Genomic DNA, 13,001 nt, shown 5'->3' on the forward strand with positions numbered 1-13,001 from the left:
AAAAAAAAAAAGAAAAAAAAATTAAGGCTCTTAATAGGAGCACCTGGTATATATATTATCTGTCATACTTAGAACTAAAGGCTCCTGGGCATGGTGGCTCAGGCCTGTAATCCAAGCACTTTGGGAGGCTGAGGTGGGTGGATCACGAGGTCAGGAGATGAGAGACCATCCTGGCCAACATGGTAAAACCCTGTCTCTACTAAAAATACAAAAATTAGCTGGGCATGGTGGTGCGTGCCTATAATCCCAGCTACTAGGGAGGCTGAGGCAGGAGAATTGCTTCAACCTGGGAGTCACAACTTGCAGTGAGCCAAGATGGCACCACTGCACTCCAGTCTGGCGACAGTTAGATTCCCTCTCAGAAACAAAAACAAAAAACTCACGGCTCAACACAAATGATAAATGCTCAATCTGATGGATGTGCTAATTGTTCTGATCTTATCACTATCCACTATATGTATCAAAATATCACTATGTACACTATAAATATGTACAATTATGTCAATTAAAAACTTAAAAAAATTTAAAAAGCTAATATAAAGGTCTTACCTTGAAACTATGAATTTATCTTATTGACCTTTGTATAATTGCAAGTTTATGAACTCGCAAGGCAGTTGAAAATTATGGGAAGTATGCAAGTCCCAGCTTTACTGAATGTAAGAGATCAGCAAATTTTAACCTAAATTTTAAGAATTTTAAGAAATATTTGGATACATTTTATTCTTGAAGTATTAAATTTTAATTATTTGGAAAACTTGCTTAAGTGGAATGTGTCATTTCCTTGACATTAGAAAAATAAAATTATTTTATATCCAATAAGTTAATAGCATTCTTTGTATTTAAAAAAACAACAACTAAATATGGGGTGTCTGTGACATGGCTAAGCATGAATAATATCACATACAGCACAGTGCATAATTATCTGCTCAGCAAATCCTGAATATATCAGACAGCCACAAAACATTACTGTGAAATGTTCATTATGTTATCTTGATGGATCTAAAAGTCTGATTCCAATGCTTAGCTGCTATAGTTAATCTGGGACCCAAAGGACAATATACCTGGGTCAGGGACAAAAAATCACCAGAAGAATTCCACAGTAGTCTTTCTGACTACCAGTAACATCTACAGAACTTGACTGGAATCTCACCAGAAGTCTGTTTCATGTTCAAGTATGCTGCTATACATAGAAGCCACCTAGGCCTTTAGCTAGCAAGTTTAGAGACAGGAGGCTGGGCGTGGTGGCTCACGCCTGTAATCTCAGCATTTTGGGAGGCCAAGGTGGGCAGATCACTTGAGGTCAGGAGTTTGAGACCAGCCTGGCCAACATGGTGAAACTCCGTCTCTACTAAAAATACAAAAATTAGCTGGGCATGGTGGTGGGCGCCTATAATCCCAGCTACTTAGGAGGCTGAGGTAGGAGAATTGCTTGAACCCCAGAAGTGGAGGTTGCAGTGAGCCGAGGTTGCACTACTGCACTCCAGCCTGGATGACAGTGAGACTCAAAAAAAAAAAAAAAAAAAAAGAAAAGAAAAGAAAAAAGGAAAAGAAATTCCTTATTCCTGGATTGTAAATGAAAGAGGAAACACAATCCAAGGAAAGGGTTTTTGGGGGCACAGAGCTCAGGAAGTGAGAAGCCAGAGTCCTGGAATTATTTCCCTCCCCTTCTTTTAAAAAGTAGCGCTAGATTGAGAAATTGGAGGGAGGAAGAAGGGTGGGTATGGGGGAAGGAGACTCCAGCTGTGCAGCCTCCATTCCAAGAGCTGCTTAGATAAGGTGCACAAAGCCAAAGCATTCCTGGGCTAGCACTGTCAGGATACAATTTGTATCACTTTTGTTTTCACATTATCTGTCTCTTGAGGAAGTCACTGCCTGTCTGCTTTTCACTCTGTACCCTGAGTTTCCCTGATAAGATAGGTAAACTTCCAGCACTGCAGAGATTGTTAATCCCCTAGCTTGTGCTTCCCTAATACAAATATATTCTTTTAAAAACCCTCAAATTGGCTGGGCGTGGTGGCTCACGCCTGTAATCCAAGCACTTTGGAGGCCAAGGCGGGCGGATCACCTGAGGTTGGGAGTTCAAGACCAGCCTGACCAACATAGTGAAACCCCATCTTTAAAAAAAAAGGACCCTCAAATTTGTGTTGTAACAACTGGTATGCTTTATATATCTTGAGCCCATATCCAGGTTTAAAGGAGATGAACACATTGGCTCTTAAAGCTTCCTCTATCACAGAAGCTCCTAAATAAGCTATCTGTGGTAATCTAGCCCTGTTCACCTTGCAAACTGAGTTCTGTATAATTGTATCCAGTGTTGGGTTTAAAGAAATATGACTCAGGCCATGTGCGGTGGCTCACAGCCTGTAATCATAGTACTTTGGGAGGCCGAGGTGGGCAGATTACCTGAGCTCAGGAGTTTGACACCAGCATGGGTAACATGGTAAAAACCCATCTCTATTAAAATACAAAAAATTAGCTGGGCATGGCAGTATTCGCCTGTAGCCCTAGCTACTTGGGTAGCTGAGGCAGGAAAATTGCTTGAACTCGGTAGGGGAAGGTTGCAGTGAGCTGAGATCGTGCCACTGCACTCCCGCCTGGGCAAAAGAGTGAGACTCCCTCTCCCCCCCCAAAAAAAAGAAAAAAAGAAATATGACTCTTTACCACTGCACACTCAGTGCTAATATCAGAGAAAGACAGGAATCATAAGGTTATTTATTGGTGGATTCCGTATTTTGTTTTTATTAGCACTAGAGGAAATCACAGAATGGTAACAGGGGTGCTTCTCTGAAAATGGTGCCATGACTGTGACTTTGTGACTCTGACAGGGTAAGTATGTAGAGGATCCGCCTCTGCATAGCTACAAGGATAACCCATGAGGGTCAGTGGATTAAGAATCCATAGGGGGAACAGGGATATCTGGGAAAGAAATAATTCTTTTTTCTTTTTATTAATTTTTGAATGCATCATTAAGAAATCATCTTAAATTGAAGAGAAAAGATGGCTGGATGTCTGGATTTTTTTTTTTTTTTTTTTTTTGAAGCAGAGAGCTTCACTCAGTCATTCAGGCTGGAGTGCAGTTGCATGGTCTCAGCTCACAGCAGCCTCCACCTCCCAGGTTCAAGCAATTGTCATGCCTCAGCCTCCAAAGTAGCTGGGATTACAGGCGTGAACCACCACGCCTGACTAATTTCTGTATTTTTAGTAGAGACAGGGTTTCACCATGTTGGCCAGGCTGGTCTCAACCTCCTGGTTTCAAATGACCCACCTGCCTCGACCTCCCAAAATGCTGAGATTACAGGCGTGAGCCACCATGCCCAGCCCTGATGTCCAGATATTTAGTAGATACATACATACTTTTCTTTCTCTTCTTTATCAAGAATTTCCTTCTTTATCAAGAATCTAAACACTTTCCAGGTCCTAGGCAACCAAATGGCAAGAAAGGCTCACAACTGTTTTGTTTGGTAGGTAGCCATTGTTGTTGGAACCTGGACTGTGGCTGACTAGTAAGCATGCAGGACACCAGTGCCCCTGAGGGTTCATGTGGCTCCAGTAGACACGCAGGATATAGACTAGGTAGGGGGAGTTATATAAGGCATGTATTGGCCACCCACAATCACCAACAGGTGAATTTTAGCATAAGCAGAGACCTTGGTGATTAGCTAAAAATACAGGCATCACACAAACTTATTATGATATTGGGTGGATCTCAGCAAAAGAACAGAAAGGGAAGGACTTGAAAGAAGTGAATTTCTATATGTTTAAATGTGTTAACTGGAATGCATGGACATATGTAACCAAGACCTTTCTTTATGTTTAAAAATTAAACTTGTCTGGTCATAAATTCTATACAATTAATGTTACCAAAGCTGCAGTGACATCCTATTCAAAAATTCATTTTTCCAGACATCTAACTACTTAAAACAAAACTCCCCCCCCAACGATTACATACATTCACACAGCTGCTGTATTCCCAAATGGAATATGTATATGAATGCACACACAGAGATATTCAGAAAGCACATGTGCAGGGATGACAGCATACACTCGTCTTGAACCTGAGGTGCATGTGGGCTGCAGTGAAGGTCAAGAGGCTGGGCTACATATCTGTTCAATGTCATTCATCTCTTTGGGACAATCTGCAGAAAGGATGAGAGGTGAGTCCTGAGTCACCACTACATCATCCTCAATTCGTACACCAAGACCCCGAAACTTCTCTGGGGCATCTCTGTCATCCTCTGGAATATAAATGCCTGTGAAGTAGAAAGAAGAACATGCTGTTCAGGAATGATAGAAACTGGGTGGTTTGGGGCAAGTAAGTTAACCTCTGGGTTAAAATTCCTTCTTCTGTAATGCTGGATCTTTATGGTACCTATCTAATAAAGCTGTGAGGATTAAATGAGATAATACATATCAAAGTGCCTGGCATATAACAGTCAACACCTATTGGTATCATTACTAAAATTATTCCAGTTATCTGTATAATGGACTAGAAGCTCCATACAAATATGGCAATGCTGACCATGATTTTGTCATATTCTAGTGGCTCAAGCAGGCCAGTAAAGTTACCTAACTCAAAAGTACGTCAATGGCTGGGCGCAGTGGCTCACACCTGTAATCCCAGCACTTTGGGAGGCCAAGGTGGGTGGTTCACAAGGTCAGGAGTTCGAGACCAGCCTGGCCAACATAGTGAAACCCCTGTCTCTACTAAAAATACAAAAATTAGCTGGGTGTGCTGGTGGGTGCCTGTAGTCCCAGCTACTCCAGAGGCTGAGGCAAGAGAATCGCTTGAACCCAGGAGGTGGAGGTTGCAGTGAGCCGAGACCATGCCACTGCACTCCAGCCTGGGTGACAGAATGAGACTCTATCTCAAAAAAAAAATAAAAGTACATCAATATACTTGGGGGATAAAGAGATTATATAAGTGCATTCTTCCCCTGCCTAAGAGTACCCTGGAAAAAACACTTAGCAAAAATAAAGACAAAATACATTTAAAATGTATTAAACAATTATTTAGAGATTATCAGCCTTGATAACTGGAAGCTGCAGAAACAGTCATTATAAATTTTTTGTTTTCCTCTCATATATAAGGTTTAACTATATCTGATATGCATAATGCAAAGTAAAGGAGAAACTGAAAGACTTTAATGTACATTTGGAAAAATGTAGGAACCCCAGGTACCCTTTCTAATCATGAAGTTAAGAAATATACCAGGTCTTTTAAAAAAAAAAAATTTTTTTTTTTAAATATTTTCAAAAAAACTGCCACTGGAATAAAAAAAAAAAAAAAAAAAAAAAAAAAAAAGATCAGCAAAGGAAAATGTAGTACAGTTTAAGGAAGCACCCAGGTACCAATCAGATTGAACTAAATGATGTATCTATGGGCACAGATAGCAACGTATGACTGGGTTCAAAGGGTGGCATAAAAGACATTTCACAACCATAATTTATATAGAGATTAAAATAACTTGGAATCTAAAATTTAGATCTGTTTTTCAAAACAAAACCAGCATCAGTGTTTAACCATCAACTGTGACAATATCAGTCTTCACATACCACTGTGACCACTGCTTCTCTTCAGAATTCTGCCCAAGACCTAGGACCACTCAAGTTAGGTAACCATCTAATTGTTAGCTTTCTCCGAAGCTTATGAGGAAGGCATTGGACACTAAGGAGTGTAATGGTGCTGGGTAGATCAATGCAGCTTGCAGAGGTGTTGAAACTGAGAGGATAGCGTGTCTGCGTGTCTCTCTACACACAAGTACTGGGGGCTTTGGAAGCTTGAGAAACTCCCCCAGTACTAAATGGGAGACCAGTACAAACTGGCCCTGGCAAAGGCAGGAGTAAAAAAGATTCATTTCTTAACATCTGCTTATAGGAAGTATTTCCCATCTGTTGTTTATTGGAAGAGTCAAATGGAACAAATTGTGTGATGTTAAATAAGAATATGAAAGATAAATCTAAAATAAAATTATCTTCTACACTGGGGAGACTTTTTTCCTGTCTCTTCTAACTTAATTACTTTGGTTGAGGTAAAAATAAACAATGTGGCCACGCATGGTGGCTCATGCCTGTAATCCTACCACTTTGGGAGGCTGAGACAGGTAGATCACCTGAGGACAAGAGTTCGAGACCAGTCTGGCCAACATGGTGAAACCCTGTCTCTACTAAAAATATAGAAACTAGCCATTCATGGTGGTGGGTGCCTATAATACCAGCTACTCAGGAGGCTGAGGCAGAATTGCTGAACCTGGGGGGCGGAGGTTGCAGTGAGCCAAGATCATATCACTTCACTCCAGCCTGGGTGAAAGAGCAAAATTCCATCTCAAAAACAAACAAACAAACAAACAACGTTTACCTCATACTAGTATTATAACACCTCTCCTTACCTGGCTCAATTGTGATTACCATCCCAGGCTGTAGAGGGAGGGAACGGGGCATGTCTGGAGTGTCGTGGACATCCATCCCAAGGTAGTGGCCAACATGATGAGGGCAGTATTTTCGAGCAGCCTGGAAAAGATAATTACCACGGTATTATTAGAGAAATGACCTCTTATGGGGAACGATGGGCAAGTATAAATCAGTGAGATATGTGTTAGTATCTCCCCCACCGTTCTGCCACTTTAGTTTAATCCATCCTTGGACTAATACTTAAAGGCACTGGAAAAACTGCGACCTCATATGCAATTCTGCCAGTGGCATTCTCATAAATCCACATTTCCATTCTCACTATTTAATATACTACATATATGCTGACTTGGGTAATCCCAACTAATGACTGTGGCAAATGAAAGTCTCTTTTCTTCAGTACCATAGGAAAGGTAAAAGTAAAGGAAAGGAAAAAAAAAAAAATCTCTTTTCTTGGTGACTATTAAAACAGTTCTTATCTTAATGTTCGCTCACATATCCCTCTCAGGAATCTATTCTGGAGACCCTAAGTATCTCACAGCAACTTATGGAGAAGGCATACTTTTGGGCACCTACCAGCTTGGGTATTTCTTTTTTTTTTTTTTTTTTTTTCCTTTTTGAGATGGGAGTCTTGCTCTGTTGCCCAGGCTGGAGTGTAGTGGTGCGATCTCGGCTCACTGCAAACTCCACCTCCTGAGTTTAAGCTATTCTTCTGCCTCAGCCTCCTGAGTAGCTGGGATTACAGGCATGCAACACCATGCCTGGCTAATTTTTGTATTTTTAGTAGAGACAGGGTTGCACCATGTTGGCCAGGCTGGTCTCGAACTCCTGACCTGACGTGATCTGCCTGCCTCAGCCTCCCAAAGTGCTGGGATTACAGGCGTGAACCACCGTGCCCAGTTAGCTTGGGTATTTCTATCCATTAATTAAAGATTTGTTGGGCTAAGAAACAAGCAATTTATAGCTTCCTTTTTATTGATAACAGAATTCCTAGAAGGCTTAATTTGGAGGCAGGAGATGCCTAATGGTCTATTTGACTTGGACATCTAGCATCTTAATTTTAAAGCTGAGGTTTTACATTTTTACTGAACATTATCACATTTTGGATGCAGAAATTATTCACTAACGACGTGGCCTTTGGGAATATTGCTGAAGTCTCAAAAATGTCACTTAACCAACAAATATCTTCTCCTTTGACCTCCAGAACAACCTATAAAAGGATTAAAAGTTAATCTCAGCTGGGCATGGTGGCTGATGCCTATGATTCCAACATAGGGTGGGTGGATCATGAGGTCAGGAGTTCGAGACCAGCCTGACCAACATGGTGAAACTCCCGTCTCTACTAAAAATACAAAAATTAGCTGGGTGTGGTGGTACACACCTGTAATCCCAGCCACTTAAGAGGCTGAGGCAGGAGAATTGCTTGAACCTGGGAGGCAGAGGTTGCAGTGAGTGGAGATCACGCCACTGTACTAGTCTGGGTGACAGAGCAAGACTCCATCTCAAAGAAATAAAATAAAAAATCTCTCTCTCTCTTTTGTTTTCATTTTAGAAACAGGGCCTTGTTCTGTGGCCCAGGTTGGAGTTCAGTGCTATGATCATAGCTCACTGCAGTCCTGAATTCCTGGGGTCAAGCGATCCTCCCATCTCAACCTCCTAAGTAGCTGGGACTAGAGGTGCACACCACCACACCTGGCTAACTTCTAAATTTTTGTACAGAGAGGGTCTTCTATGTTTCCCAGGCTTCTCCTCATTTCTTGTTTTCTTTTTCACCCTGTCTGCACCAGACTTCATTTTCTATTTTCTGAACACTGAGCTAGTTATGCAGCATGTAATGAATCAGGATGTGCTGCCATCTTCTGGAAGAAATAAGTACTGACTTCCTTTGTTTTAATCCATGTTAAAGCTAAATCTGTCTTATTTCTAAATCTTTTCTTTTTTTTTTTTTTCAAACATAAAAAACCGTGTGTGTGTGTGTGTGTGTGTGTGTAAACAGATGGGGTCTCGCCGTGTGTGTGTGTGTGTGTGTGTGTGTGTGTATTTGTGTGTAAACAGATGGGTCTCGCTATGTTGCCCAGGCTGGCTTCAAGTGATTCTTCTGCCTCAGACTCCTAAACTACTGGGATTACAGGCATGAATCACTGCATCTGCATCTGTCCCATTCTAAATCTAATTAGCTTTATGTAGGGTAAAAAACCTAGCAGCGTGTTAGGTGTTCTTGAGAACTGGGGTCAGGAGAAGTGAAGTACCTTAAAGGCATTATTTTCCTTAATGTTCTTCATGATCCCCAAATCTTTAAGCTTCTGTCCTGTCAGGGTCAGCATCATGCTGTAGATATTCTCCAAGGTTGTCCCAGGGAAGCAGAGGGCCAAACAATTTCTCTGGATCTCTAGAACAGCTTCATAGAGTTCTGCCTGAGGTGCGCTGAACCTGGGAACAGGAAAACCAAAGAACCTGAACTTAGATAAGCTGATATTATAAGAAGTTTGCTACTAAGTTTGACTAGAAAAACCCCAAGATGCTGCTGCTGCTGGGGCACTGTTGATGTTTAATAAGTACCAATCTATCAATACGGCCAGGAGCTCAATCATGTCCTAGGTGCTCAGTAAGAAGGGCAACCATCTTTCAAGCTGGAGCCGCAACACAGTCTTTCCTTCAGTCAGGAGACACATGAAGTTGGGCCCAAAGAAGCACCTAGCTATGAGCGCAGGCAGTGGGTGGACAAGGCTCAGCCCTGATCCTGTCTAATCCCTTACAGCACAGACTACCATTTTAAAAAAAGGCAGGAAAGCCTACGGACCCACTTCTGACAGGTGAAGTAGATATCATGGGATAAACTAGTCAACATCTTGGCTACTGGTAACATACTAACACTTAAATGTCTTTAGAATAAGTTTCTTTAGCAATTATGATATAAAAAAGTGACCTGGGATGACATATGATACATATTCTCACATACTGTTGATTAGAGTGTAAATTAATACAGCTAATTACATCAAAGGCCTTAAAGATGCTCACATAGAGCTTATAATTTTACTCTAATATATCCTAAGAAAATAAAGCTGGAAGATCAGGCGTGGTGGCTCACGCCTGTAATCCCAGTACTTTGGGAGGCCAAGGTAGGCGGATCACTTGAGGTCAGGAGTTAGAGACCAGCCTGGCCAATATGGTGAAACCCCATCTTTACCAAAAATACAAAAATTAGCTGGGCACAGCAGCGTGTACCTGTAATCCTAGCTACTCAGGAGGCTGAGGCAGAATAGCTTGAACCTGCGAGGCAGAGATTGCAGTGAGCTGAGATCACGCCACTCCACTCCAGCCTGGCACCTGGCAACAGAGTGGGACTCTGTCTCAAAAAAAAAGAAAAGAAAAAGAAAAAGAAAATAAAGCTGAATGTACTAATATGTTCACTGTAATTTTTTTATGAGTGTAAATTATTAGACAAACTCTAAATGTCCCCTAATAGAAGAATGGCTAAATATAACAGCAAAAGAACACCTATGTACCCATCTTCTAGGTTCATTATTTTATCACCTATAAATGCACCCATAACTCACCTCACCACAGTATTACTAAATAATATAACCTTTTTTTTTTTTTTAAAGAGACAAGGTCTCACTGTGTTGCCCAAGTTGGTCTAGAACGATCCTCCTGCCTTGGCCTCCCAAAGTGTCTTTATATACACTAAAATGCATACATTTGAACTGTACAATTTTGACAAATGCATGTGCAAAACCCATTGAAGCTGGGGACAATGAACTCCTAAATTCTGCTGAGTCTTCATTGCCAGCAGAAGCAGCCCTTCTACCCGCATCTGAGAAGGTTAACCCTGTTTTGTCTGAAAACCTATAGGTATGTCCCCTGAGGTAGTTGCCTTGGTTCTTCTAGAACTGTAACTACACTCAAGTCCCAGCAGGCTCCAAGTTAGGAAGAAAGTGTGACTCATGAGGAGGTCCATTCCATTCCAAAAAGAACTGCATGATGTTTCCAATTTCCAATGGACAAAAATCTGGGAATATGGGGAGAAATGAATATTTATGGTGGGGGATAATGGTAGAAGGAACAGAGTTGCACTGGTCAACTTTATGATATGGGTCCACTAATCAGAGATTCTGGATTCAATGTTGTAACTGAAGGGGTCACAAAAGTTGTAACAGTTTGGCTGGCTGGCTGGCTGAAACACAAACCAAAAGGTAAACTACAATATATAAACACAAATGTCACAATTGCTTTGGTATGCTGGAGAAGGAATTCTGCCTCATGACTATAATATAAACCCTGCCTGAGTTTGGACTGAAGTCTGCCTTATAGATTTTGGACTCAAGCCTTGTGATTCAACACTTGCTTGAGTTTCCAGCTTACTGGCCTAGCCTTGTAAGATTGAGACCAGCTACCACAACTGCATGAGCCAATTCATTAAAATCTACCCGTCCACCCACCCGCCCACACATACATGTCCCATTGGTTCTGTTTCTCTGGAGAATCCTAACTGATATAGATCCATATTCCTACCATTATACAGAACATTTCCACCTCCCCTGAAAGCTTCCTCATGTTTGTTTCTTTTCTTCTTTTTTAGAGATGGAGTTTCGCTCTTTTCCCAGGCTGGAGTAAAGTGGTGCGATCTCAGCTCACTGCAACCTCTGCCCCTGCCGGGTTCAAGTGATTCTCCTGCTTCAGTTTCCTGAATAGTTGGGATTATAGGTACCTGCCACCATGCCTGACTAATTTTTGTATTTTTAGTAGAGATGAGTTTTTGCCATGTTGGCCAGGCTGGTCTTCAACTCCTGATCTCAGGTGATCTGCCTGACTTAGCCTCCCAAAGTGCTAGGATTATAGGCATGACTATGCCCAGCCCTCATGTTCATCTCTAATCAATATCCCTACTTTCCGAGGCAAATGCTGTTGTGATTATTTTGACCTTAGTTTGCCTAAACTAAAACATCATGTAAATGGAATCATAAAATACATACTCCTGAATCTGGCTGCCTTCACTGAGCATGTCTATGCAGTACATCTGTGATGTTGCTTCAGTCAGTAACAAAAAACAGTCAATCAGTAATTAAAATGTTCTTTGTTATTACTGAGTGGTATTCCACTGTATGAACAGACCACAATTTGCATATTCATTCTCCTGTTGATGGACATTTTGGTTGTTATGCTATTGTGAATAAATGCTGTTATGAATGTCCTTGTGCAATTCTTTTTATTGAGAAATGTTTTTATTTCTCTTAAATACCTAGAATTTGGCTGGGCATGGTGGCTCGTGCCTGTAATTCCAGTGCTTTGGCAGGCCGAGGCAAGAAGATCGTTTGAGCCCAGGAGTTACAGGCCAGCATGGGCAACATAGTGAAACCCTGTCTCTACAAAATAACGAAATATTAGCTAGGCATGGTGGCACGTGCCTCTTATCCCAGCTACTTGGGAGGTTGAGATGGGAGGATTGCTGTTTCCCTCAGCCTCCCAAGTAGCTGGGAGGAACCTGCCACCACACTCAGCTAATTTTTGTATTTTTGTATGGATGTGGTTTTACCATGTTGGCCAGGCTGGTCTTGAACTCCTGACCTCAAGTGATCCACCCACCTCGGCCTCCCAAAGTGCTGGGATTACAGCCATGAGCCACTGCACCTGGCCTTTCTGCAAGGTATTTCTATTCTTCCAACTGGATAATTTATATTTATCTTCAAGTTCGCAAACTTCTGCTGTCTCCAATTTACAGTTAAATCCACCTAGTGAATTTCCTGTTTCAGTTAATGTACTTTTCAGCTTTAAAATTTTCATTTATTTAAAAACTAAAAAAAAAATTTTATTGTAAAACAAAACACAGATACAGAAAGCCAAACAAATCAATCAAATATAAACCTTAAGAAATTATTTGGTGGCTCTATTAAAAATACAAAAATTTGCTGGCGTGGTGGCATTGCCTGTAGTCCCAGCTATTTGGGTGAGGTGGAGGCAGGAGAATCACTTGAACCCGGGAGGCAGAGGTTACAGTGAGCCAAGATTTCGCCCCTTTACTCCAGCCTGGGTGACAGAGAGACCCTGTCTCAAAAAAAAAAAAAAAAAAAAAATGTAACAGAAAAAACAAAAGAACCTGTCTCAAAAAAAAAAAAAAAAAGTATTATAAGGTGAATACCAGTCAGATTGAAAAAAACAAACTAACTTGGTAGACTATTCCAAGAAGACCCTTCTATATTTCCCAGAATAATGACAATCTTCCCAATAATCAACCCTCATCCTACCTTTTTTATTTTGGAGATAGGGCCTTGCTCTGTTGCCTAGGCTAGAGTACAGTGATCATAGTTCACTATAACCTCAAACTTCAGGGGTCAAGTAATTTTCTCACCTCAGCCTCCTAAGTAGCTGCGATTACAGGTGTGCGCCACCTTGGTTGGCCAATTTTTTTGTAGATATAGAGATATTGCTGTGTTGCCCAGGCTGGTTTTGAACTCCTGGCCTCAAGTGATCCTCCTGCCTCAGCCTCCCAAAACACTGCGATAACAGGTGTGAGCCACCATGCTAGCCATATCCTAACTTTTGTAGTCAGTTAATTGTGATTTTTTATTCATGTGTACTATTATTTACACATGAATTTA

At 41.3% G+C, this 13,001-nt stretch overlaps 1 protein-coding gene across 2 annotated transcripts in view; it reads right to left on the reverse strand.

Annotated features, from left to right (window-relative positions):
- Nucleotides 1–2,719: 2,719 nt before the first annotated feature.
- The window catches only part of XPNPEP3 (X-prolyl aminopeptidase 3), a 62,296-nt gene continuing 52,014 nt past the window's right edge, over nt 2,720–13,001 (reverse strand). The window contains exons 8-10 of one of the 2 annotated variants that reach the window (XM_017510365.2): nt 8,655–8,835; nt 6,387–6,507; nt 2,720–4,250 (exon numbers count right to left, since the gene is read on the reverse strand). In XM_017510365.2, coding sequence (XP_017365854.1) covers nt 4,084–4,250; nt 6,387–6,507; nt 8,655–8,835 — 469 coding nt within the window. In that variant the 3' untranslated portion in view covers nt 2,720–4,083. The remainder of the gene's footprint in view (nt 4,251–6,386; nt 6,508–8,654; nt 8,836–13,001) is intronic. The other variant, XM_017510368.2, reaches the window with a different exon arrangement.

This window comes from Cebus imitator, unplaced genomic scaffold (genome assembly GCF_001604975.1).
Source record: "Cebus imitator isolate Cc_AM_T3 unplaced genomic scaffold, Cebus_imitator-1.0 Scaffold435, whole genome shotgun sequence".
Taxonomy (NCBI): Eukaryota; Metazoa; Chordata; class Mammalia; order Primates; family Cebidae; genus Cebus; species Cebus imitator.